The sequence below is a fragment of the Macaca fascicularis genome, chromosome 8, assembly GCF_037993035.2.
Source record: "Macaca fascicularis isolate 582-1 chromosome 8, T2T-MFA8v1.1".
Classification (NCBI taxonomy): domain Eukaryota; kingdom Metazoa; phylum Chordata; class Mammalia; order Primates; family Cercopithecidae; genus Macaca; species Macaca fascicularis.
In genome coordinates, this window is record NC_088382.1 from 132409609 (window position 1) to 132437217 (window position 27609).

Below are 27609 nucleotides of genomic sequence, written 5' to 3' on the forward strand. Positions count from 1 at the left end.
ATATGCCAGTTACTGTTCTAAACAACTCATTTAATCTACATACAAGATGGAGATGATGTAATCATATTCATCATGTTGTGAATATTAAAAGAGATGACATACAGTGCGTGATTTTGCTTTTTGTGAAATTGATGATAACGATGATCATGGTACTGGTGCTAGTGATGGTGGTGGCAGCGGCGATGATGGCAGTAATGAAGGTGATAGTGATGGTAACATGCTTTATAGTGTAGTGAGTAAAGATATTGATTTGGAGTTACTCGAAGACCTGGTTCAAATCCCAGGTCTACCACTTAGTCATTGTGCCACCTTAAGCAATTCTCTTTTTTGAGTCTCAGTTTCCTTATCAGTAAGATAATACTATGTCTCTCATAGTATTGTTGCAAAGAGAAAATGCATGTCAATGCATGTCTTAGCACAGTACCTGGTACTTCATATGCTAGTGGCTACTGTGGAGAGAGGACAGTGGCATCAATGGCTGCAGCAACAATGGCAATGATGTCAGAGCTTCTCCACAGTGGAAGGGGAGTTCCTGATCACACTCTACACAGCCCTTCCAGCAGAGACAACCCAAGGAGCCTCCTCTCTAGGGGAGTGTGTGTGTGTGTGTGTGTGTGTGTGTGTGTGTGTATTTTGTTTGTTTTGAGATGGAGTTTCACTCCTATTGCCCAGGCTGGAGTGCAGTGGCACGATCTCGGCTCACTGCAACCCCCGCCTCCTGGGTTCAAGAGATTATCCTGTCTCAGCCTCCTGAGTAACTGGGACTACAGGCGCATGCCACCACGCCTGGCTAATTGGGAGAATGTTTTTCACCAGTCACGTTTAGTCCCAAGTGCACAAGAAGGCCTTCTATGCCATTGTAGGTGCCACTCACTTAACCATTAACCAAGCTGGCCCCGGCCACACTGGGAAACAGACAAAGGTTATCTCTGGCATTATTGCATCACCTTCTCACCCCTTGCCCTGGCTTCCTGGGGCCTTATACCGACCCCTGTCTGCTGAGTCTAGAGTCCCAGCCTTACCACATCTTCTTCTCCTTCCCAGAGCATTGCTTTTATCCTTCTGTGTCCAGTCAACATTTGGCATTTGGGGTTCTATGGCCTTGAAGTTAATAACAATAATAATAGCTAACATATTAATATAATAGCTAATGTATATTGTGTGCTTACATTGATAGGTTTATGTAATCCTCACAACCACTCTATAAGTTGGGTGAAGGTATTAGCCTCATTTTACAGGTGAAGATGCCGAGACTCAGAAATGGTAAGTAACTTTTCTTGGTCACACAGCTTATAAATTTCAGAACTGATACCTGACTTGAGATGTGTTTGATTTTGCCAGGTTCATTCTACCATATGATGCTGCCTGCCTTAAGCAAAGGCTTAATCCACAGGACTGAGAGTATTGAACACATAGGATGAAGAAGAAGCTGTTGGTGGAATAATGCATTTGACTGGTTCTCAAATCCTCCTAGAAAGGAACCCTCCACCACTCGCTTTTCTCGAGGCCCTGTCCTGGCATTGTCATTGTCCAACTCTTGGGGTTACTATAAGTCTTAGAAATGGTGTGTCAGCTCCACGTTCTAAAACTTGCTTACTCATAAAACAGATTTAAAAAAAAATTGCAACACATGCTTAGTTCCAGTAGTTCCACTTCTAAGTTCCACTTCTAAGAGATTTTGTAGAAACTGAGCAAGAGATAATAGTAAAAAAGGAGCGAATTCAAGCACTGGGACCAATGTTTCCTGCACTGGACATGGTCATGACAACTGCTATTGGTAAGATTTAAGAGGCTTCTGTGATCCTGACATCAGCTCTGCCATTCGACCTTCTGGGAGCCTTTAGGATAATAACAGCAAAGGATGATTTCAGACTCCAGGTAACAGACAAGCTGATGGCGTCGCAGAGGCAATGTTGGCATTCTCCAGGCAAGCCCAGTGCTCCGTGTATAAATAGAAGGCCGCGGTCATCAGGGAGCATGCAGGGGCTGAGGTCATCCTCCCTTGACACCATCAAGGCAGGCCCCAGGCAAGTGCTGGGTCCACACCTGCTCCCCACAATCAGCCTGAGTCAGGAGAACATGATAGGTGGTGAGCGGGAAGCCAGCAAGTTGACTGGAGAGTATCACCTGGGAAAAAGGAAAAGCAATCAGGATGATTCAAAAATGACAGGCAACCATCTACTGTGGGCCAGGTGTTGCTTTAAGCTCTTTATATGAATTGTTTCATTTAACTCTCATAATCAACATGACTACTATTATCTCCACTTTATAGATGAGGACAAAGGAGGGGGGCAGTAATTTGCCCAAGGCAGTACACTGAAGAGTCAGGCTTCCCTTGCAGGAGGGAGTCAAGAGCTTCTAAACTTAACCACTGGGCTTTACTCTATCGGTGCTCTAGCCCTCAGGGAGAAGTGAAGACTGAGAGTCATTAAATAACAATGTTTAGGCCCCTTTGTTATTTCCCCTCAAAACCTCCAGTCATGGAAATCTTTTGTCTACAGGACAGCACTTATTATGTAATGATGGATTCCTTGTTTTCTTGAAGTCTTGTGTGGATCTGATCCATGCCCATCGGCATGCACCGCCCCTCCCCCACTCCCCTTCCCCCCAGCACAATGCATTTTCATCAAGGACAATTGGGATTTCCACTGGGCTCTTTTACAACCTGTGAGTGATTCTCAAAGCACCCAGATCACCCTTTGGGCTCCAGATTGAGAGTCATCGGCCTAGAAGCAGAGCTCAGGCACTGTCCAGCTCTCCCCGACACACTACCAGGTCACCTTTTCCACTTAAAATCCAGCCACGTAGTGTGGGCACAATTATCTGCCTGAGAAATAGAAGTGAGACACAATGTCAACAGCAACAATTATAATTATCATTTATTAAGTGTTATGCCCCCTGCAATTTAACTCTACAACAACCCCATGCATTGAAGAAAGTTAGTAGGTATTATTATCCCTGTCTTTCCCATAGGATGCAGAGAGTCAAGGAGCTGAAAGTACATGCCTCAAGATCCCCAGAGAAAAAGTAGCTGAGTAAGTATTCTCACTCGGGACTGCTTGACTCCAAAGCCCTGCTCCTAACAGCAAGGCCATGGAGACTCTCCTAAGGAGTAATAGGAATGTCCCAGAAACAGCTCAGTTCAATAGATAGTTATTGATCATATACGACATGCCCCATACCATATTAAGCCTTAGAGATTAAATAAGACAGAAATGGTCCTTGACAAATAGAACTTAGAGTTCGGTGAAGACAACTATGGAATTTACTCATCCAACAAATATTTATTGAGCATCTACTATATGCCAGAGCCAGACACAATTCTAAATGTTTGAAGATGCAACAGGGAACAGAAAAGGCAGGGATGCTGCCTTCATAGGTTAGGACATTTCAAAACAATGGAATTGAGCATTTTCGACAGGTAGTGAATGAGTTGAGAAAAGAAACAAGAGTCCTACACTCAGCCCCAGCTGGGATGTGCTAACTGCCTTTCCAGCCCTCCGAGGAGTCATCCTGCTCCCAGCTGGAAACCTGGCCTGCCGAGGGGTAGTCACCCACCCTGGCAGCTCCTGAGTTCCATCCTGGGAGGCGATTGAGAGGGGCTGACTGGTGTATGGTGCTATGTAGCTAATCCCCAGTTGTGCTGGGTCCTCAGAAACTCTCCAATGAACACAGGGGGCCATGAAGTTCTTCTCTTCACAAGTGCTTCCAAGGAGATGAATTTTAATTCACTTTCCTTTCAAGAGTAACTGTGTTGGCAAGCAACATTTTGTCACGGGAGGATGAGCAGAAGGTGTGTTAAAGGCAACAGGATGATGTTAAATGTTTGCTCCACAATGTTTAGGAATAAGGGAAGCTTTTTTTAAATTAAGTGCCTTAGAACTGGAGGGAGGGAGGAGGGGCATGTTTGGAAGTTTTCGCATGAACCAACAACAGATGTTCTGCCTACAGTCCGGGGAGTGTGAACTACCATGGAGGCTACGTGGAGCATGTGGCGTCTGTGTTTGGAAAGCTTCATAACCACCTGCTGTGTGCGGGACATGCTTCCTCAGCATCTGAGTTAGGGTCGAGAGGTCAACCTGACCTGATAAGCCCCAGTGACCATTTCTTTCAGGCTGGGCTTGCAACCTCAGAGGACCCCATGACTAAGCGCTGGTCCTGCGTGTGCTGAGTCAGCACAGCCATCCTCCTGCCAAAGGGCACACGTCCCACAGCAACATGAATTTTCGTCTTTCAAGTGAGTCCATTTGGAGCAAAGTCTTCAGTAAATGGAGAAGCAGGAGGTACTGTCACAGCAAACTCAAGCTGGTGCTCTGTAAATGGCGGAAGTGTAGAAACTCCGAGCTGGTCCATCCTTGTCTTTCCTGAGTTTAAGGTGGAGAAACTGAGGCCCAGGAAGTTGAAATGGATTGCTCGAGGACACACAGCAGGCTACATTGGCTGAATCTTTCTTGGGGCTCTTTTCACATGTCATACTCGAAGTTTCAAACTTTCACGAAACTTTCCAAACTCAAAAGACAAGCTTGGACACCCTGTGTCAGTGCTGACTGACATGTTCCTTGATTTCTCTAAAAGGGACATGAATTATGACCCTTTAAAGATCCAGATTAAGCCAAAAGCAGGCCTTCCAGCCAGGATGTCCCTGAAGTGCCCAGTTCCCTTCCTAAGAGCAACTGAATATCCTTTATAAGGCAATGCTAGCATAATCACCATCAGACAGGCTCAAAGTGCTTATGGTAATCCTAGAATCCCATTGTTTGGAGCTTCTGCCTGCAAGATACAACTAAAAACCCTGAGTATTATATGCAAAACAAACATTAAAAGACTCAGGCTTGGAGAGAAGGAAGTGGACCAGCTAGGAAACTTGGGACCTGAGGAACAATGACCAACTGGGCAGTGATTTCCCTGGGTTTTCTCTTGCCTGATACACTCTGGACTTGGAGTTGAAGTCAACTACACACTAACAGGCACAGACAAAAAAAGTCCCAGCAAAACTCAACCAACCCACTCTCTCCAGCCAAAGGACCAAGAAAGGGGCAGCCTAGCAAGACAAAAAACTTTTAGATAATAACCACTCCTCTCCAGCCAATCACCACAGAAAAACACTGTGGTCCTGCCCCCACTCATGCCAACAAAGGCAGACTAAGGAACTGAGACCTCTACCCTTGTGGGGCTATACTAAGGACAGTATCAGAAAAGGTGAAGAAAAGATCAGGACTTTTATCACCATTCATCTCAGTGGAGACCATGTGGAGAGCCTGGACTTCCAACTTCATCCAGTAGTAATGAGGTGTCCCTCCTCTTCCCACCAAAGTGGTAGAGAGGTGAGAGTTTCAGCATAATCCATCAGTAACAAAGTCATTCCCATCACAGTGTCACTGAATACCTACCTGGGCACAGAAGTCACAGGTAGTTCTTCCTTCAGGTACCTACAGAGGCCAAGTGGAGAACCTGGACTTCCATCATCACCTGGCAGTAACAAGGCAGAGCCCCTCTTCTTTCTTCTGCCAGAGTGATGTCAGAGAAAGCCAGTTAAAACAGAGGGTTTCAATAAGAGCAGAGTTTCATAACCTAATCTTAAAATTCCCATGTTTCAAAAATCACTTGTCATACCAAGCACCAGGAAGATGTCAAATTGAATGAAAAAAAAAAAAAATCACTAGATGCCCACATAGAGATAATGAAATTATGTTAGAATTCCCTGGCAATGATTTTAAAACACCCATGATAAAAATGCTTCATAGAGCAAATATGAGCTTGTTGCAAACAAATAAAAAAACAGAGCATCTCAGGAAAGAAATAAAAAGTCTCTGCAAAGAGCTATAAAAAATACAAAGGTAAACCCAGTGGAAATTTTAGACCTGAAAATAAAACCTCAGTGGCTGGACTCAAAAGTACAATGAAAGAGCAGAGGAAATAATCAGTGAATTTAAACACAGAACAATCTGAACAAGACAGAAAGTAGATTGAAAAAAATTATAATAATAAAATTCAGGGACCTGCCAGATGGTAGCAAAGGATCTAACATTTGTGTCATTGGGGTCCCAGAAAGTGATGAGAAAGTGAACGGGGATGAAAGATTACCCAGAGAAATAATGGCTGAAAACATCCCAAGTTGGTGAAGAGACATAGAACTAGGGATTCAAAACGCTGAGTTAACCCCAAATTAGATCATTGCGTATGCACCAAGCAACAGAACTGCAAAATCTGTGAAGTAAAAATTAATAGGATGAAAAGGAGAACTAGACAAATCCACAATTATAGTTAGAGACTTCAACACTGTCCTCTCAATGATTGATAAAAACAATTAGACAAAAATCAAGGATATAGAACTCAAAACACTGTCAACCAATAAAATCTAATAGACATAGCTGGAACACTCTTCTCAAGTAACAGCAGAATACACATTTATTTGAGTGTCCATGGAATATATACCAGAATAAACCATAGACTGGGCTTCAAAAAAAACTTTAACAAAGTTAAAAGAATGAAAATCATAAACAGTATATTTTCCAAACTCAGTGAAGTCAAACTAGAAATCAATTATGATAAGATAATGGAATAATCTCTAAATGCTTAAAAACTAAGCAACACACTTCTAGATAATTCATGGGTCAAAGAGGTTCCAAAGGAAATTTTTAAAATTACATTGAATTGAATAAAAATTAAAATCAAACATGAAAATTTGTGGGTCACAGCTAAAGCAGTGCTAAGGGAAATTTATAGCATTAAATGCATACATTAGAAAAGAAAGAAAGAAAAGTCTCAAATTAATAAGCTAAGCTTCCATCATAAGATCCTGGAAAAAGAAAAGAAAAGTAAATTCAAAGCAAGCAGAAATCAAATACTAATTGATATGGTTTGGTTGTGTCCCCTCTCCAATTTCATCTTAAACTGTAGCTCCCATAATTCCCACATGTTGTGAGAGGGACCTGGTGGGAGATAATTGAATCATGGGAGCGATTTCCCTCATATTGCTCTCGTGATAGGAATAAATCTCACAAGATCTGATGGTTTTATAAGGAAACCCCTTTCACTTGGTTCTCATTCTCTCTTGCCCTCAACCATGTAGAAGTCCCTGTGCTCTTTCTTCATCTTCCGCCACGACTGTGAGACCTCCCCAGCCATGTGGAACTGTGAGTCCATTAAAACTTTTTTCTTTATAAATTACCCAGTCTCGGGTATGTCTTTATCAGCAGCGTGAAAACGAACTAATACACTAATATAAAACCAGAAACTGATATAATAAAATTGAAAAGAGAAAACCAACAAAGAAAAATTCAACGAAATAAGGAGCTAGTTCTTTCTTTAGAAAGAACTATGCACTGAAGAGCTTCTTCATAGCAAAAGAAACTATCAACAGAGTAAACAAACAATCTACAGAATAGGAAAAAATGTTTGCAAACTACACGTCTGACAAAGGTCTAATATCCAGCATCTATAAGGAGCTCAAACAAATTTACATGAAACAAATAAACAACCCAATTAAAAAGTGGGCAAAGGACATAAACAGACACTTCTCAAAAAAAGACATACATGCAATCAACAAACGTGAAAACAAGCTGATCATTACAGAAATGCAAATCAAAACCACAATGAGGTACCATCTCATGCAAGTCAGAATGGCCATCATTAAAAAGTCAAAAAAAAACAGGTGCTGGCAAGGTCCAGAGAAAAAGGAACACTTATACACTGTTGGTGGGAGTGTAAATTAGTTCAGTCATTGTGGAAAACAGTGTGGCAATTCCTCAAAGACCTAAAACCAGAAATACCATTCAACCCAGCAATCCCATTACTAGATATATGCCCAAAGGAGTGTAAATCTCCCTATCATAAAGACACGTGCACACATATTTTCATTGCAGCACTATTCACAATAGCAAAGACATGGATTCAACTTGAATGCCCATCAATGGTAGACTGGATAAAGAAAATGTGGTACATATACACCAGAGAATACTATGCAGCCATAAGAAAGGATGAGATCATGTCTTTTGCAGGAATGTGGATGGAGCTGGAGGCCATCATCCTTAGCAAACTAACACAGGAACAGAAAACTAAATACTGCATATTCTCTCTTATAAGTGGGAGCTAAATGATGAGAACACATGGACACAGAGAGGGGAACATACACTGGGGCCTACCAAAAGGTGGAGGGCCAGAGGAGGGAGAGGATGAGGAAAAATAACTAATGGGCACTAGGTTTCATACCTGGGTGATGAAATAATCTGTAAAACAAACCTCCATGACACAAGTTTACCTACATAACAAACCTGCACATGTACCCCTGACCTAAAATAAAAGTTAAAAAAAGAAAGAAAGAGCTATACAACTGTAAAACCTCTAACAAGACTGACAAAGGAAAAAGAGAGAAGACACAAATTACCGATATCAGGAATGAAACAGAGGATGTCATTACAGATCCTGAAAACATCAAAAGCATAATAAAGGAATACTATGAAAAACTCTACACACATAAATTTAATACCTTAGACAAAATGGTCCAGTTCATCTAAAAACACAAGCCACCATAGTGCACTCAATATGAAACAGATAATTTGAATAGCCCTATGATATTAAGAAAATTGAACCATTAATTTTTAAACTGCAAAAAAAGAAATCCACAGGCCCAGATGGTCTCACTAAAGAATCTACCAAATGTTTAAAGAAGGATTAACACAATTCTGTACAATGACTCCCTGAAAAATAGAAGTGGGGACAATTCTCAATTTGTTTTATGAAGCTAGTATTACCATCATCTCAAACCCAAGGACAATACAAAAAAGAAAACTGCAGACCAATATCCCTCATGAATATGGATGTAATGTTAGACATAGTCATAGAAATCCTTAATAAAATATTAACAGATAGAATTAATCAGTATATGAAAAGTGTATTGTGTATACATGACCAAGGGGGTTTTATTCCACAGATGCATGACTGGTTTGATATTTGAGAATCAATGCACAATCATGACATAATAAACATAACCCATCATAGTAACAGGCTAAAAGAAGATAATCATATGATCAAATCAATAAACACAGACACAGCATTTGACAAAATTCAACAGCTGTTCATAGTTTTAAAAAAAACTCTCAGAAAATAAGAATAGTGGAGGATTTCCTCACCTTGATCAGTGGGATTTGCAAAAATCCTATAACGAATATTATGCTTAATAGTGAAAGACTTAAAGCTTTCCCTCTATGATTGGGAGTAAGGAAAGTGTCCGCTCTCACCACTCTTATTGAACATAGTGCTAGAAGTCGTAGCTAGTACAAGAAGGCAATAAATGGTATATATTAACATACTGAAAAGAAAGAAATAATACTGTTCCTGCAGAATAAATGATTGTCTATATAAGAAAACCCCAAGGAATCTACCAAACAAATCCTAAAAGTAATAAATGAGTTCATTAAAGTTGCAGGATACAAGATAAACATACAATCAACTATATTTTTACATATTAATACTAGCAATGAACAAATGGATACCAAAATAAAAAATACAAACACTATTTACAATCACTCAAAACTAATACTTAGGTATAAAAATAGCAAAGCATGTAAGGACTTGTATGCTAGAAACTACACAATGCTAATGAAAAAAATCAAAGAATATCTAAATAATGTAGAGACATATTGTATTCATGGATTAGAAGACTTAACCTAGTAAAAGTGTCAGTTGTCCCCAAATTGACATAGAGGTTTAATGCAGCTCCTATCTTAATCCCAGCAAGGATTGTTATAGACCTAGACAATATTATTCTAAAATATACAGAAACAGACCAAAAAATAGACTAGCTTAAATAATCTTGAAAAAGAAGAATAAAGTGGGAGGAATCAGTTACAAGACTTACTCAGTTTCAAGACTTATTATATAGCTATGGTAATCCAAACTGTATGGTACTGGTATAGGGATACACACATAGAATAATGGAACAGAATAGATAATTCAGAAATAGACCCACACCTGTATCCCTAACTGATTTTTGACAAAAGTGCAAACTCAATTCAATGAAGAAAAGAGTTCTCTCAATAAATGTATGGAGCAATTGGACATCCATAGGTGAAAAAGGAACATCAACCTAAATCATACAAAGATTAACTCAAAATGGATCACAGACTTAAATGTAAAACATAAAAACTATAACACTTTCAGAATGAAACATAAGAGAAAATTTTGGCCAGGCTCAGTGGCTCATACCTATAATTCTAGCACTTTGGGAGGCTAAGGTGGGTGGATTATGTGAGGCCAAGAGGTGAAGACTAGCCTGACCAACATGGCGAAACCTCATCTCTACTGAAAATACAAAAAGAAGGTGGACATCATGGTGCATTCCTGTAGTCCTAGCTACTCAGGAGGCTGAGGCACGAGAATCGCTGGAACCCGGAAGGCAGAGGTTGAAGTGAGCTAAAATTGCGCCACTGCACTCCAGCCTGGGGAACAGAGCAAGACTCTGTCTCAAACAAACAAACAAACAACCTAAAAAAAAATGTATAAAAAATAAGAAAATCTTTAGGATCTAGGGTTAAGGATCTAGGGCTAGGCAAAGAGTTTTAGACATGATACCAAAAGTATGATACATAAAAGGAAAAAATTCAAAATCAGACTTCACGAAAATTAAAACTCTTGCTCTGTGAAAGACCATGTCAATAGTATCAAAAAGCAGGCTACAGAGTAGAGAAAATATTTGCAAATCACTTATCCAAGAAAGGACTAGTATCTAGAATAAATAAAGACTTCTCAAAACTCAGCAGTGTAAAAACAAACAATTCAATTAGATAATGGGCAGGAGACATTATTTTTCACTTTCAGAGAGACATGGATGGCGAATAAACACATGAAAAATGTTCAACATTATTAGCCATTAGGGAAATGCAAATTAAAACCACAGTGAGATATCACTACACACCTATCAGAAAGGCCAAAATAAAAAATATTTACAACAAAATGCAGGCAAGCTCGGTGACTCATACATTACTGATGGAAAAGTAAAATGATACAACCACTCTGGAAAACAGTTTGGCAGTCACTTGCAGAATTAAACATGCCCTTACCATGCGACCCAGCAATCATGCTCCCAGGCATTTATCTCAGATAAATGAAGCCATAAGTTCATACAAAAACCTGTACACAAAAGTTTATCACAACTTTATTTGTAATAAACCCCAAATGGAAATAATTCCTATGTCCTTCAACACATAAATGGTCAAACAAACTGTAATACACCCAAAACAGAGAACACTGCTTAGGAATAAAAAGGAACAAATTACTGAAATATGCAACAACCTGGATTTATCTCCAGAGAATAATCGGAGTGAAAAAAACCCAGTCCTAAAAGGTCACATACTATATGATTCCCATTTATGTAAAATTAGTCCAACCATTGTGGAAGACAGTGTGGCAATTTCTCAAGGAGCTAGAACCAGAAATACCATTTGACCCAGCAATACCATTACTGGGTATATACCCAAAGGATTATAAATCATTCTACTGTAAAGACACATGCACGTGTGTATTTATTCCAGTACTGTTCACAATAGCAAAGACTTGGAATCAACCCAAATGCCCATCAATGACAGACTGAATAAAGAAAATGTGGCACATACACACCATGGAATACTATGCAGCCATAAAAAAGAATGAGTTCCTGTCCTTTTGAGTTCATGGATGAAGCTGGAAACTATCATTCTCAGCAAACTAATACAGGAACAGAAAACCAAACACTGCATGTTCTCACTCACAAGTGGGAGTCGAACAATGAGAACACATGGACACATGGAGGGAAACATCACACACCAGGGCCTGTCAGGGGTGGGGAAATAGGGGAGGGTGAGCATTAAGACAAATACCTGATGTAAATGACGGGTGGATGGGTGCAGCAAACCACCATGGCACATGTATTCCTATGCAATAAACCTGCACATTCTGCACATATATCCCAGAACTTAAAGTAAAATTAAAAAAAAAGAAAGATGTCTGAAATGACAAAATCATAGGAATGGTGAACAGATTAATGGTTGCCAGTGGTTTTGAAGGGAACAGGGATGAAGAAGTAGGTGTGGCTATAAAAGGGCAACAAGAGGTACACTCTGCTTGTGAATATGCCATTATCTCAAAATAAAAATCTTAATTTAAAACATAACTACAGGCCCAGCTCAGTGGTGGCTCACACCTGTAATCCCAGCACTTTGGGAGCCTGAGGCGGGTGGATCACGAGGTCAAGAGATGAAGACCATCCTGGCCAACATGGTGAAACTCCATCGCTACTAAAAATACAAAAATTAGCTGGGTGTGGTGGCGGGCGCCTGTAGTCCCAGCTACGCAGGAGGCTGAGGCGGGATAATTGCTTGAACCCAGGAGGCGGATGTTGCAGTGAGCCAAGATCACACCACTGCACTCCATCCTGGCGACAGAGCAACACTCCATCTCAAAAAAATAAAAAATAAAAACTACAAAAAACTCAAATTTCAAAGAAGCAAAAAATAATTTTTTTAAAGAATGCATGAAAAACCAGTGAAATCTAAATAAAGCCTGTATAGTCTTCACCAACATCAACTTCCTCATTTTGAAAACTGTACTGTGGCTATGTAAGATGTTATCACTGAGGAAAACTGGGTGAAGGGTACATACGATCTCTGGGTACTATTTTTGCAGCTTCTTATGAGACAAACTATTTCAAAATGAAAAGCTGTCACTTAAAAAAACACATTTCAAATTAGCTGGGCATGGTGTCGTGCAGCTATAGTCCCAACTACCCAGGAGGCTGAGGCAGGAGGATTGCTTGAGCCTGGGAGTTCGAGGCTATAGGGAGTTATGATCATGCCACTGCACTCCAGCCAGGACAACAGAGTGAGACCCTGTCTTTAAAGAAAAGTATAAGTTAAATAAAAATTTTAAAACATTTAATTTTCTTGAGTCTTAAAACTGAGAGCCCACAGGTGCCCCTGCAGCCACCGCAATGTAGAATACGAGAAACTGGAGAAGATTGGGGAAGGCACCTACAGGACAGTGTTCAAGGCCGAAAACCGGGAGACTCATGAGATGGTGGCTCTGAAATGGGTGAGACTGGATGACAATGATGAGGGTGTGTGCCGAGTTCCGCCCTCCAGGAGACCTGCCTACTCAAGGAACTGAAGCACAAGAACATTGTCAGGTTTCATGACGTTCTGCACGGCAACAAGAAGTTGACTTTGGTTTTTGAATTCTGTTACCAGGACCTGAAAAAGTATTTTGACAGTTGCAATGGTGACCTCGATCCTGAGATTGTAAAGTCATTCCTCTTCCAACTGGTAAAAGGCCTGGGATTCTGTCACAGCCGTAATGTGCTACACAGAGACCTGAAGCCCCAGAACCTACTAATTAACAGGAATGAGGAGCTGAAATTGGCTGATTTTGGCCTGTCTCGAGCCTTTGGGATCCCCATCTGCTGTTACTGAGCTGGAGTGGTCACACTGTGGAACCACCCACCAGATGTCCTCTTTGGGGCCAAGCTGTACTCCACATCCATTGACATGTGGTCAGCTGGCTGCATCTTTGCAGAGCTGGTCAATGCTGGGCAGCCTCTTTGTCCAGGCAATGATGTTGATGACCAGTTGAAGAGGATCCTCTGGCTGCTAGGGGCACCCACCGAGGAGCAGTGGCCCTCCATGACCAAGCTGCCAGACTATAAGCTGTACCCAATGTACCCGGCCACAACATTCCTGGTGTACGTCGTGCCCAAACTCAATGCCACAGGGAAGGACCTGCTGCAGAATCTTCTGAAGTGTAACCCCGTCCAATGTATTTCAGCAGAAGAGGCCCTGCAGCACCCCTACTTCTCCGACTTCTGTCTGCCCTGAGCCCTGGGACTCCCGGCCACCATTCTGGAGCCTGGTCTATTTAAGCCCCATCTTGGGAGGGGTGGGACTGTGGGGTGCCCGGTGTGCTGAGCTCCAGCTATGCTGAGCCCAGCAAGGGTGGGATGCCTGAGCCCAAGTTTCTCACTTCCTTTGTGGACTTTATTTAATTTCTTTCTTTTTTTTTTTTTTTTTTTTTTTTTGAGATGGAGTCTTGTTCTGTCGCCCAGGCTGGAATGCAGTGGTGCGATCTCGGCTCACTGCAAGCTCCGCCTCCTGGGTTCATGCCATTCTCCTGCCTCAGCCTCCCGAGTAGCTGGGACTACAGGCGCCCACCGCCACGCTTGGCTAATTTTTTGTATTTTTAGTAGAGACGGGTTTTTACCATGTTAGCCAGGATGGTCTCGATCTCCTGACCTCGTGATTTACCTACCTTGGCCTCCCAAAGTGCTGGGATTACAGGCGGGAGCCACCGTGCCTGGCTGACTTTATTTAATTTCATAAATTGGCTCCTTTCCTACACACACACACACACACACACACAATTTAATATTCTTATTTTGCTACCTTTGATCAATTCTTAAAAGACCACAGGCAAATCCTGGTCCAAGTGCCTAGGTTTCCATGTGACCACTATGTAGATACACCCACTGCCTTGGGAAGCACACTTTCTGATAAGTGCACATCAGTTATCAATCAGAATCCTCAACTCACATGTGCAAGGCTTACCACTTTCTTTACTTTCTATGATGCAACTTCATTTCTATGTTAAGGTCCTATTCAGCCAATGTCATGAAAATGATCTCAGACAGTTCAACTCAACCCCAGGGAGATGGTTTAGGTTCTGGGACACAGACAGAGCCTGATATCAACAAGGGGGTGGGTGGTAGGGAGAGAGAGGGGGCAAGCACCCTCCTATGCTCAGAGTGTCATCTGTGCACCCTGCCATCTTGAGGATCCATCACCCCATCATTCCTCATCCACACCATTTGGATGAGTGTCCTATGCCTGCTGTGAGAGATTACCACAAACGTCGTGGTTGAAAATGACACAAATGTATGCTCTTATAGTTCCAGAGTTCAGAGATCTAAAATGTGTCTCATGGGATGAAAATCAAGGTGTCCGCAGGGCTGCTTCCTTTTGGGAAGCTCCAGAGGAGAGCCCATTGTCTTGCCTTTTCCTCTTTCTAGAGGCTGCCTACTTTAACAGGGTGTGGTGACGTGCGCCTGTGGTCGCAGCTACTGGGGAGGCTGAGGTGGGAGGAACGTTTGAGCCTAGGAGGTGGAGGTTACAGCAAGCTGAGATCACACCACTTCACTCCAGCCTGGGTGACAGAGTGAGACCCTGTCTCAAAAAAAAAAAAAAAGGTTTAAAGGCTGCCTACCTTCCTCACTTGTGGCTGCATCACAGTGACCTCTTTCTTTCATGGTCATGTCTTTTTCTCTAACTCCGACCTTTTGCCTCCCTCTTATAAACAGCCTGGTGTTCATGTTAGAACCACCGGATAATCCAGGATAATCTTCCATCTCGAGATCCTTAACTTAATTATATCTGTGAAATCCCTTTGCCATGTAAGAGGACACATGCACAGGTTCCAGGGACTAGGACATGGACCTCTTTGGGGCTATTATTATTATTATTATTGAGACAGAGTCTTGCTCTGTCACCCAGGCTGAAGTGCAATGTCACCATGTCAGCTCAATGAAATCTTTGCCTTCTGGGTGCAAGCGATTCTCCTGCCTCAGCCTCCGGAGTAGCTGGGATTACAGGCGTGTGCCACCATGCCTGGCTAATTTTTGTATTTTTGGTAGAGACAGGGTTTCACCATGTTGGCCAGGCTGGTCTCAAGCTCCTGACCTCATGATCTGCCCACCTCAGCCTTTCAAAGTGCTGGGATTACAGGCGTGAGCCACTGCACCCAGCCTGGGGCCATTATTCTATGGACTACACCACCCTGGGCACTTGGGGTCATCCCACATTCATCCCTCACACTGATTACTCTTGCTGCATCACACACCACCCCACAACTTAGGAGTGTGAGACAACCATTTTATTATGCACACTATTTTGTGGCTCAGGAATTCAGACAGGACACAATGGGAATGGCTTGTCTCTGCTCCAGTGATGTCTAAGGCAACAGCTGGTAAGACCTGATCCTTGGGAGTGACTCAACAGCTGGAGGCTGGAATCATCTGGAGGGCTCATCGCTCCCTTGTCTGGTAGTGGATGCCAGTTGCTGGCTGGGACCTCACCTGGGGCTGCTGACTTGAGGCCTCTTCTCACGTGCTGAGGTCACCTTACAGCACAGCAGCCTCTAGGGAAATGGACTTCTTACACAGTGGCTCAAGTTTCCAAAACTCAAGTGTCCCAGCAGGCACAGCAGAAGCTGCATTGCCTTTTGCAACCCAGCCTCAAAAATCACATAGAATCAGTCATTTTTGCTGCACACTATTGCTCAAAGCACTCACAAATCCAACCAGGTTCAAGGACAGGGGAAATAGATCTTATGTCCTGATAGAAGGTGGTAAAGTCGCTTTATAGAACAGCCAAGGAGAGGGAAGGCAGGGTTTTCTCCACCTGCCTCACTAAGCAACCACTTTTTCTCTGGTGTCTCTCTACCCGCCCCCAGAACTCTACCTGGAAATGGCTCAGGTCTTCTGATCTGATCCCACAGTCCTTGGGGGTGGTGTTGCCACCTCCTTGGGTTTCATCCAGAGAGAAGGAATCTGCAGCATCCTCATTATTTTCCCTCCAACTTCCTCTCTTCTCCTAAACGAAGGCATCCATTCCAGGTGTGGGAGAGGCAGTGGTGAGGTTTCTCTTTTTTATGTTCTCTCTAAAACTTATTGTCCATGTCCTAAGTTCTTTCCATCCCCCTAGGGATCCACATTTTTAAAACTAGAAAGCTAAGAGTTTGCTCAAAAATGCAATTTTTACCTCATTCCTTCTCTGAGGGGAAAAGCATCAAAAATTCTTATCTCTACTTGGATGGGGTGAAGAAGAAAGTCAAGGGGTACAAGGATATGGATGGAGGTGATACTATCACTAAACATTTGCAAAAATGTTGTCTTGCCACAGGTACAATTCCCACAACAATCTGTGTCTTCTGTTGAGGTCTCCAAGGGACTTTACCCTGAATAAATAATACCCATTTTCCCAATCCAGTATGCAAACAAAATAAGGAGTACATATGGGGTCCAATGAATCATCTATCTTCGTTACTGTTAGTAGCCGTGCTGAAGGAGGGGGTCATAGGTCTGTACTATGGATTAAATGTTTGTGTCCCCTCGAAATGCATATGTTGAGGCCCTACTCCCCAGTGTGTTGGTGTTTGGAGATGGGATCTTTGGGAGGTAATTAGGATTAGATGAGGCCATAAGGTTGGGGTCCTCATGATGGGATTAGGGACCTTATAAGAAAAGATACCAGAGAGCTAGAGAGCTTGCTTGCTTGCTTTCTCTGTTTCTGTCTGGCTTTCTCTCTCTCTCTCTCTCTCTCTCTCTCTCTTTCTCTCTCTCTCTGTGTGTGTGTGTGTGTGTGTGTATCTCTCTCTGTCTCTCTCTCTCTGTGTGTGTGTGTGTGTATCTCTCTCTCTCTGTCTGTCTCTCTCTCTCTCTCTCTCCACACACACACAAAGAAGTCATGAGAGCACGTAGCAAGATGGCAGCTGCCTAAAAACATTGTCTAAGCTACCCAGCTGGGCATTTTTTATGGCAGCCTGAGCTGAATAATATCATCTGTTAGCCATGTGGGCTGCAAATACACAACCCAGAATGAGGCTGGCATACCCACACAGGTGTAGGCAGTGCTGCGGGGAATGCCCCAACCCATGCTAAGATGCAGAACAAAGGAGACTCAGGGTCTCAGGGGAGTGCCCTGGGGAGGAAGGGTGCAGCTGAGCCAGACACTTCCAGAGTCAGAGAGAAGCTGAAATATCCTCTGGAGAAAACCCCTCCTCCTGGAAACCAGGAGTGGGGAAAGGTGTTCCCCTTAAATGTCATCTATGGCTGCTGAATGATGCATGTTTTCATTCACTTATTCATTCAGCAAACATTTACTCAGTATCTACCCTTTATCAATTGTTTATTTCTATGGGGGAAAAAGACCTGCCAAAATCCTAGTAGCATAAAACGCCACAAATTCACTATCTCACAATTTCTGTAGGTCAGAAATCTAGTCATGGCCTCACTGGATTCTCTGCTCAGGGTCTCACTGGACTGAAATCAAGGTGTCAGCCAGAGCTACACTTCTCATCTAGGTCTCAGGGTCTTCTTTCAAGCTTATTGGTTATTGGCAGAATTCATTTCCTTGTGCTTGTAGGACTGAGGTCCCAGGTGTCTTGTTAACTGTCAGCCAGGGTCTGCTCTCAGCTTTTAGAAGTGGCTCTCAGGTCCATCTTAGCAACAGAAAACCTCCCTCGTGTAAAATCCCTCTCATTCTTTGAATGTCTCTGACTTTCCCTTCTGCCACCAGCCAGAGAAACCTGTCTGCTTTTAAAGGACTCATACGATTACATCAGGCCCATCCAGATAATCTTTGTAATCTCCATATTTCAAGGGCAAGTGATTCGGCACTTTAACAACATCGGCAAAATCTTTTCACAGCAATACCTACATCCATGGTTGAATGAATAACCAGGGACTGGGAATCTTGGGGGTCATCTTTGAATCCTGCCTGCGATATACCCCACGAGAGGCAAGAAACAAGGACACAGAGATGACTATGGCGAAATACTCATCCACAAGGGACGTATAGTGAAATGGATACAGCAAATACAGAGAAGTAACTAGATTACTGGGCAATAATTGCTAACTCAAGGTTAAGTGCAAGGTTCTGTAGGACTTCAGAGGAGGCAGGATTAACTCTCTTTGGGAGAGTACAGGAAGGTTTCCTAAAGAAAGTGACATTTGATCTGTGTCTTGAGGAAGAAGGAAGCCATTCCAGGTACAGGGTGCACCATTTACAAAGATGGAAAAGACCATGGAAAATGTAGGGAGTGACAAGGAATCCAGTAATGTTAAATTGTAGAGGACAAGATGAGAAGAGGCAGAAGACTGGGCTGGGAATGCTGGTTTGGAAAAGTTTACGCAAGATCACACCTGCCACCCCAAAGAAGTAGAAAGCAATAAAAGATTGTAAGCAAGGAGGTGACCAAGCAAGATCTGTGTTTTGGTGACAGCATGAATAGTAGAGGTAAAAAAATTGGAGCCAGGGAAATGAGTTAGTTGGTATTTACAGAATTTCAAGTTCCTTGAACTGTCTTAGCCAGGTAAGGCTGCTATAGAACGAATAACCAGAGACTGGGTGGCTTAAACAAGAGACATTTATTTCTCACAGTTTTGGAGGCTTGCAAGTCTGAGATCAGGGTGCTAGCATGATCAGGTTCGGGTGACAGCTCTCTTCCTGGCCATCTTCTTGCTGTGTCCTCACTTGGAGGGAAGCAGGGAGAGAAAAAGTGAGTTCTCCGGTGGTTCCCTTTATAAGGGCACCAATCCCATTAAAATGGGAAAAGTTCCCTTGTCCCCCTCACAGGGCATGCAATGAGGGTGTGGCTTGCTTCTTCAGTGCCCCACTGTTCAAACCTCTACGGGAGTGTACAGATGGGCAGGCCGTGAGGCTTCGACTCCACAGCAGTGCCTAGGGGTGAATGTTTGTAGCTCCTGAAGCCCCAGTGGGTGGGCGTTACAGCGTACTCTTTTAGTTTAGCTGTCTATAGGCAGCTTGTGTTAACCAGCTCAGTTAGACCCCCTTCCTTATCACAAGGACAGAGGGATTTCTGTATTCCCGGGTTTCTTGCCTTGGTGTACCAGAAGAATCTGATCACACGTGGGCTTGGAGAATGAGTGCAAGGTTTTATTGAGTGGAAGTAGCTCTCAGCAGATGGGGCAGCCAGAAGGAAGATGGTTTTCCCCTGGAGTCAGGCTTCTCAGTGGCCCAAATCTTCTCCAACGGCCCCTCTAGTCTGGCTGCCTGTATCTACCTGAGTCTCGGGTTTTCATAGGACCAGGATGAGGGTGTGGTGGTCCAGGGTGGTCTTGGAAAATGCAACATTTAGATGCAAAACCAGGAGTGCCTGTCCTCACCTAGTCTGTAGGGGTGGAGCCCTGGCCAGGGACCCGCCTTTCTCTACCCAGCACTCCAGTATCACCATCATGAAGGCCCCACCTTCATGATCTAATCACTTCCCAAAGGCCCCGCCCACTCCCTAATATGATCACACCGCGGATTAGGATTTCAACATATGAACTGGGGGGCAAGGGAGCACAAACATTCAGCCCTTCAACCCTTGGCACTGATTCTTACACTCTCAGACGGAGCAACATTGTAATAGATTCATACATGAAGAACTGTGGCAGGCAGCCAGGTGTCAGCCGTGTGAAATACGTACCGCTAGTAGCATGTGTGGCCATGAGATGGTTTTAAATGATGTGCAGGTATAGACAAAATAGCTCTGACTCGGAGAAAGTTATAACTTTTCAATTCTCTTCCCATCCTTTTAATGAGCTCAAAAAAAGAAAAAAACAAACAAACAAAAAAAAACAACTCAGTTTGGTGCTACCCTTGTCTCTAACAACTTTCTAACACCTTTCCCCTCCATCTCTACATTCTGCAAATAAGAGTATCTAGCTAGCTCAATAGTGCGGGGCTTTTTCCCCCATGTTTATTTTCACTGTTACCTTTCATTGATTCATTTGAAAATTCAATATTGGATTTTCTTGTTTCTATTGTGACAAAGGCTTCTTTAGTATTAGTATGAAATAAGTGCATTTAAGTTTTAAAAATGTGACTCAATGTAAATAAAATGGTTTTTTTTTGTTTGTTTGTTTTGTTTTGTTTTGTTTTTGAGAAAGTGTCTAGCTTTGTTACCAGGCTGGAGTGCAGTGGTACAATCTCGGCTCACTGCAACCTCTGCCTCCCTGGTTCAAGCAATTCTCCTGCCTCAGCTTCCTGAGTAGCTGGGATTACAGGCACTCACCACCAAACCTGGCTTATTGTTTTGTAGAGATGGGGTTTTAGTAGAGATGGGGTTTCACCATGTTGGCCAGGCTGGTCTCTAACTCCTGACATCAAATGATCCACCTGCCTCAGCCTCCCAAAGTGCTGGGATTACAGGTGTGAGCCACGACCCTGGCTGAATAAAATTTATAGGTAGTACCTTTGCTGCTGGGACAAAATTGGTGAAGGTGGTTTGCACATGAGTTAATTTGCAAGCCACAAGTATAGTGGGAAGCAGGCAGGATTTGTAATCAATCAAATGTGGGCTCAAGACCTGCTTCTAACTTATCAGCTGTATGGCCCATGGATAATTCATAAACTTCTATAAACTTCTGTTTCCTCCTACAAATTAAGGAGACAATATACTATTCAGAAGGCTGTTTAAAAGATTAAATGACATAAAGAAGCACCTCCCAGGCAGCCATGTACATAGTAGGCACGTGCAGTCCTGGTCACAGTGTATATCCTTAAATAATGGAAACCTCTGTTTTTGGCAACAGCAAACAGGAACTTAACTCCAGCACCTACTGAGTATCTATGCTTGATAAATGAGTTCTTATTTGCTTAGGATCTGGGACCTGTGGCGGGGGATCCTTCATGAGCAACAACTAAAATCAAGAAAAGCTTTGATTTGGAGAGTGGGCCAGCTCAGGCATCATGGACCAAGAGGCCTCTCTACCCCCTTGTCCTGGCCTCCAATATTTCACAATGCTACCCATACCCTGCAGGGCTCAGTGGGGAGGAGATCTAGAATATTCAGATATATGTATAAATAAAGACACGGATAATAACTCCCATTTTATTTATCTATCACTGTATAATAAACCACCCCAAAAGTTAATAATGTTAAACAACTACAGTCTTATGATCATCTCATGATTCTGTGGGTTGACTAGGTGGAGTTGGATGGTTTTCCTCTACATAATGTCAGGTGAGACTAGAGTCAACTGGGAGATCAATTAGGCTGGAGCATCCAGATGGCTAAAGTCTGTGTATTAACCAGGATCTCAGGTGGAGCTATTGTCCCTATCACCTTGGTTTTCGCTCCATGTGGCCTCTCCGCGAAACTTGGGCTTCCCACAGCATGGCAGCAGGACCCTAAAAGGAAGGAAACAGAAATTGCCAGTCTCTTAAGACTTGGATTTAGATGTCTCAGAATATCACTTTCATTGCATCCAAAGCAATCACAGGACAAGCCCAGATTCCAAGGGAGGGGAAGTAAACTCCACCTCTTAATGGTGACGTATTTTTCAAAAAGGGAAGGAAAGGATTGAAAAAAGCCATCTTAGAAGACCACACCTTCTAAAGCTTACACTTTTTGCAAAAGGTTTTTATTCTTGAAATATGTGTATATTTCAACCAAGCAAATATGTACCTAGGAATTTATCCTAAGGAAGTAATCACAGATGATTCAAAAGATTTGACACAAGGTTGTTCATTGGAATAAAATTGAGACTACCCAATGCCCAACAACAGGGGACCAATTAAGTCTAAAGGTGGTTGAAGACAGTGTTTTAAAAGTCTATTATCTGGGAAGCAGGTAAAATTAAGCTTAAATCCCAACTCCATTACTTAGCATCTGTGTGATGTTGAGCAAGGTACAGTACTTAAGCTCTTTAAGTCTCAGTTTCTATATCAGTAAGATAAAGATAAAATATAGATTTTTGTGATGATTCAATGAGATGATACATATAAAAGGCTCAGCACATGGTAAATGATCAATAATTGTAAACTGCTACTATTATTTATGATAGTCGTTAGTGCTATCACACTAGTGCAAATCTTTCCCATTCTCTCCATTTCCAGGCACACAATACTTCCATGGATCTTTACAGTTAACTTTTGGTTCTGACCAATGAGTTGTAAGTGAAAGTGGCATATGTTACTTCCTGGCTGAACATTTACTTGTCCAACATTATTGATTCTGAAGCTCCTAAATCCTGTCAGATAAGGGTCTGTCTACTCCATGGATATACTTAAAGCAAACGGGGATCATACCACATAAAGCAAAAACCACCTTTGTCTTATTCCTCATCGTTTTCTCTTTATATGGTGCAAGTTCAGTCCATGCTAAACTCTGAACAATTTAAAGACACTGCAACACATCAGAGGCCCCTCATCCTTGCTAGTGTCCATGAGCTCCAAGTGCTCTGAAGATATGAGAACCCAGTAGACCATTTAGACGGTTACCCGGCTTCCCTCTGGCCTGGCCCATTCCACCCTACGTACAATCTGTCACCCTGCCAGAAGCAGGTGGCAATGAGGTGGCAGCCAGGGAAACTTGGCTTATAGAAAACCTTCCTAAGTGATTGATCATCCAGAGGAGGTGCAGCCTCAAAATAGGAATAGTTTCGTTAAGGTTTGGGAAATTTCCATGGAAACAGACAGAACTAGACTTATTTTAAAGGGGGAGGGGGCAGGGAGTGGAATGGCCTGGAAGGGGCATAATAAGGTAAGCGATATCAAAATCTTGAAGTTGGTGTGGCCGGGCGGGACGGGACAAGAGGGAGGAATGGGGGGCGGGGGTTCCCATATTTTTTTCTTTTCTTTTTACTATTTTGGTTCACCCTGGGTGAGGCAGAGGTGGGGAGGAGATCAGGGATCGGTAAATTCTGATGTCGATGGCAAGTAAATTAGGTTCTTAGATAGCCGGTACCAAATGAGGTTGAGAAAGACGTGGCCTAAGCTGGATTACAGTCATCAAGAAGTTAACAGAATCCTGTAAGAGCCCCTCCAAGTCGCCTTTCAGGCCCGAGAGCATCACGCAAGAGACTCCTTCCCAGGATAGAATCTTGTTAAATGGGCGGTTAAAATGCCAACAAACAGACTCTACATCAGCAATAACCGAACAAACAGGTGCAGACCAGTAAGAAAGTTTTGCCTATGAGCTGTTTTAATTTTTGTTGCAAAGGATTTCTGGGGAGCCAAGCGGTATGTCAGAAATTAGAGCCCTGGGGCAGAACTTACAAAAACCTTTTAGCTACTTCCTTCTTCCCGGCCTCGGAAATGAAAAAACCAAAAGGTCACCCAGCGCGTCCGCCACCCAGTCAGCCCCAAGGCCAACCGTCCTCACCCCAGTCCGGGTCCTCGCCACTGGCCTCTCCGCTGCACACGGCCACCTGTTGATGCCCTCGCGCCCAGAGCCGAGTTGCAAACGGCCGCTAGAGTTCGTTCTAATTCCCCAGAGCAGAGCTGGCCGGGAAGCCCCGACGCGACGCGCCTGCTAATCTGCAGGGCGGGCGGGGACTCCGCAGAGCCTCTCAGCCCTAGGCTCCCTTTGTTTTCTGGCTGCGCTCGGAGCCTCGAAACTAGCCCCCAGACCGCAGCCCCTCGTCCCCGCCCAGGAGCTGCCCAAGAGCCCACAGGCTAGCCCAGGGGAAACAAGGTCCATCTGGGCAGGAATGCGCGGTGCAGACAGGTTGCCGCGTGAGATCCCGAAGTGTGCCCGGATCCCGAATTCCTTAGAGCTCTTTAGCCAGGCACTGTGGCAGGAGCGCGGCGTCCGGAATACAAGTTCATGGTTCCGAGGCCGCAGGCGAAGGGCAGCGCGATCCACGGCCGCCTTTGCTCTAAGGCGCCGAGGGGAGCCAGGGGGCTGCCGCGGTGAGAGCTCCGCTCCCGCTGGGAACATTGGAGTCCTAGTTGCGAAAGCGACCCGCCTAGCTTCCAAGGGACTTCTCTGCGAGCACCGCAGGCGTGTGCATTTCTTCGAATCTGAGAATTCTAGCGAAAGCGGGCTCTACCAGAGTTTAAGTCGGCCCCTGGGGCGTCTGTTTATTGGCTCTTAAGGGAAAAAGTTCGAGGATCTTTAACCAGCCTCAGACCTGGAGCAGGCGGAAATCCCGGAATCTCCCCAAGCAAAAGTGATCTAACTTCAAGTCGTTATATAAGTGGGGGCTCCTTCTTCCCCTCCCTACGCCGAGCCTTCTCATTATCATTCCGGGAGTAAAATGTGTCTCGCTCAACATAGTTTTAAAATCTTTATTATTATTTTTCTGAGCCTGAAACCGGGCCAAGGCGCAGGCAGCGCACAGGGTGCGTGGGGGCCCCACCCGCGTACAGCCCCTTGCAGAGGGTCCGGGGGCCCGGGTGCCGCCAGAGCCCGGCCTGCAAGCGCGCCCTTCGGTCCCACGGTCCGCCACTCCACGTGGTCAAGATCAACAGTTTGTTGAGCTCATCAGTGACACCTTGAACTTTTCATAAAGAAAATGGGTATTGCACCGAGAGGGTTTGGCTGCGGCCGCCGCGCGGGGTCGTGCTTAATATTCAATGATCTCGCTCGCGCCTCCCCCTCCTCTTCTCGCAGAAATTCCACCGAGTCCGTTACTGGGCTCAGACTTTTAAGTTAATTTACTGCCCCCCTACCTTGGCCAGTAACCAGCGCCTTTAGGGCTAGCCTCCCCCCCAGCTCCTGCTTGAAAAATGACATTTCGCCGGTGTCTCCGGAGGGGGCTGAATTTCACTTTGTAACTTTCTGCGGAACCCGAGCCCGGGTGGCAGCTCGGGTGGTGGTATCGTATGCAAATACGCATGCTGACGTTACAGATCATGTGGGTTTTGGCGTAGATTCCCCACTGATCGAGGCATTTTTTTTCCCTTTTTTTTTTTTTTTCCTTTTTTTTTTCTTTTAAAAATTTTGGCCACCGTTCTCCGTACGGGGGCTTTTTCTGTCTGTCTGTCTGACAGGCTGGCTTTCCCCCTCTTTCCCACGGAGCCCGAGCCGGGCGCCCGGTGGGGAGTGGGGAGTGGGTGGGGGGAGCCAGCAGAGTTCCATTTTGGAACGCCCGTGCCGCGTCTCCGCGTTCCCAGCCCGGGTCCCCGCGTTCCCAGCCCCGGCGCAGGTAAGAAACTTCGCCTCGGCGCGGAGCCCCCCCAGCCGGCGCCGCCAGCCCCGAGCCCCGCACGCCGGGCGCCGGCCACTCCAGCCCAACTTTCCCACCGCCGCCGTCGCCGCCGCGGCTCCCGAAAATGTGTTGTTAATGGGACTTGGCCGGGTTTGTGATTGGAAGGGGGGTACGGAAGGGGGGGGGTGTGCAGGCTCTTTTTGCGGGTGGGAGGAAATGAGCGGATACAGAGAGGGAAGGAGATTTTTTTTTTAAAGAGTTTTGATTACAAGTTTGGATAAATGGGAGCCAGAGCGAGGAGGAGGAGGAGCAGGAGGAAAAACATGTCTACGTTTCCCTATGTCGACATAAGCCACAAAAAAATATGGCGTCCGCTTTCGACAGGGCGTTACGTAGACCCGACTGTTTTTATTTATTTATTTCGTGGCCGTCTCCCTCCCTTCTTGGCCAAACTGCGGCGCTTTGTGCAAACGGGGCAGGTCCCGCGGGGACTCCACCGGGACGTGGCCCCGTCTCCGCGCGTTTTGGCAGGCGGGGGGCTGCGTGTGTCTGCTCCCCTCCCTCCCCCTCTCCCCTCGCTCCCCTCTCCCGGTGACGATTCGCCGTAATGTGGTGGCAGGAAGCATGACGCCGTGGGCCGAGGCTGCCTCTGCTCTCGTCGCTCCCGGCGGCTGCAGGCAGCGGGCGCGCAGCGCGGGCGGCAGCCGAGCTACCTGGCGGGGGCAGGGCCGGAGCGCGGCGCTGTCCTCACCCCCGCTCAGGTGCAGGGGGAGTCCGCGCGGGGCGGGGGGCCCAGGGGGGCCGCGGGACCCCCGGACCTGCTGTCCGCTGCCGGCTGGCCGGAGCCTCTGCCAGCCCGAGCCCACGTTCGCCCCCCTGAACGGCAGCTGGCGCTTTTCGTCTGCCCCACAAGAGGTTAATCTTTGTTGGTGTTGCAGCTTCTTTGTGGCTTCCCCAGGACTCGGTATCCTCGGCTTTGCAAACTTGCCCTTTTCCCAGCCGCTTTGCAGGAGGCTGCGGAGACGAAGATGAGCGGAAAGTTGGAAACCAGCAGGCATCACAGGACGGTCCCTTTGGCCTCGTAGCTGTGCTGAGCCTGGGAGGCGGAGGAGGAGGTGGAGGCGGCGGAGGAGGAGGGTTTGTCAGGCTGGGGAGAAAACTTGATGGGGAAGTCAAATTGTGATTTGTTCAGGTTTCCACCTGATTGATAGGCTTCAAAGCCAGTGGGGTCTCTACCTTCAGCTGTTTCGCGGTGGCCTTTTGTTTGTCTGGGGCGTGGAGGAGGGAAGTCGATGAATAAGGACTTTCCCTCGACCCCTCCCCTTTTAAAGAGTGGTTGCTCAGCTTGGCCCCCTGGGAGACTGACTTTTAGGCCCTGGAGTTCTTCCCCAACCTGCTCTCTGATCACTTTCTCTCTCTTAACTTACCAGATCCCCAGGTCTCAGGCAGGCCCCGATGAGCAGAATGGAGGAGTTAGGAGGAGAGGATTCTTTCCCCAGCACTTCTTGAATTGCCCAGACCTCCCACAATTACCCTGTTAAAACCACACACACAAACACACACACACTTACTCACTCTCTCCTTTATATATGGCAGAAATTAATGCCTGTGGAAGTGAAGGGGGTGAGGTTCTGAGAGCTCTTCAAGATTTGAGTCAAAAGGTGATTTTCTGTTTATGAGGGCGGCGAGTTTAAGCAGTTCACTCCCAGGGCAGTAATGTCAAAAAGCGTTTGGATGACGACCAAGTGGAATAAATATCTTGTAAAATGGCATGTTTAATAGTAAAAATAGATTAATGGAGCCGTCAAGTGGTTGAATGGGACTAGCATAAAGGTTTAAGTTTAAAGGGAAAGTTACAGAAGGCTGTATATACATCTTCTTTTAAGGCCAGAAGGGAAAAAAAATCTACAAGTAAGGCTGAAATGTGT

General features: G+C 44.8%; 2 protein-coding genes and 1 pseudogene across 22 annotated transcripts in view; 2 read left to right on the forward strand and 1 right to left on the reverse strand.

Annotated features, from left to right (window-relative positions):
- LOC107130682 (uncharacterized) lies at positions 1 to 27196 on the reverse strand. Of its 17 annotated transcripts, XR_012416621.1 has the most exons (5): positions 27109 to 27196; positions 23911 to 26695; positions 21871 to 21935; positions 20230 to 20345; positions 19147 to 19270 (listed from the first exon to the last, which is right to left on the reverse strand). XR_012416621.1 is itself a non-coding variant. In XM_073999364.1 (4 exons), the coding sequence occupies exon 1, from the start codon at positions 26737 to 26739 to the stop codon at positions 26098 to 26100; it is 642 nt and encodes a 213-aa protein (XP_073855465.1). In that variant the 5' UTR covers positions 26740 to 26825; the 3' UTR covers positions 19147 to 19270; positions 20230 to 20345; positions 21871 to 21935; positions 25203 to 26097. The 17 variants fall into 17 exon arrangements, 13 of the variants coding, with proteins under 13 accessions (XP_073855475.1, XP_073855465.1, XP_073855469.1 ...); XR_012416623.1 differs by lacking the exon at positions 23911 to 26695 and having other exon boundaries at positions 20230 to 20334; XR_010577471.1 differs by lacking the exon at positions 23911 to 26695.
- LOC102119418 (cyclin-dependent kinase 5-like) lies at positions 141 to 15101 on the forward strand (annotated as a pseudogene).
- Positions 25494 to 27609, forward strand: part of ZHX2 (zinc fingers and homeoboxes 2) — a 193881-nt gene continuing 191765 nt past the window's right edge. For all 5 annotated transcript variants that reach the window (XM_065519570.1, XM_065519569.1, XM_045398634.2 and 2 more), the window contains exon 1: positions 25494 to 25678. The gene's annotated coding sequence lies outside the window, so the exon portion shown is untranslated. The remainder of the gene's footprint in view (positions 25679 to 27609) is intronic.

Coding starts and splice junctions, on each gene's coding strand:
- LOC107130682 (XM_073999374.1), bottom strand. CDS start 26,739: ATGCCTGCTGGTTTCCAACTTTCCGCTCATCTTCGTCTCCGCAGCCTC.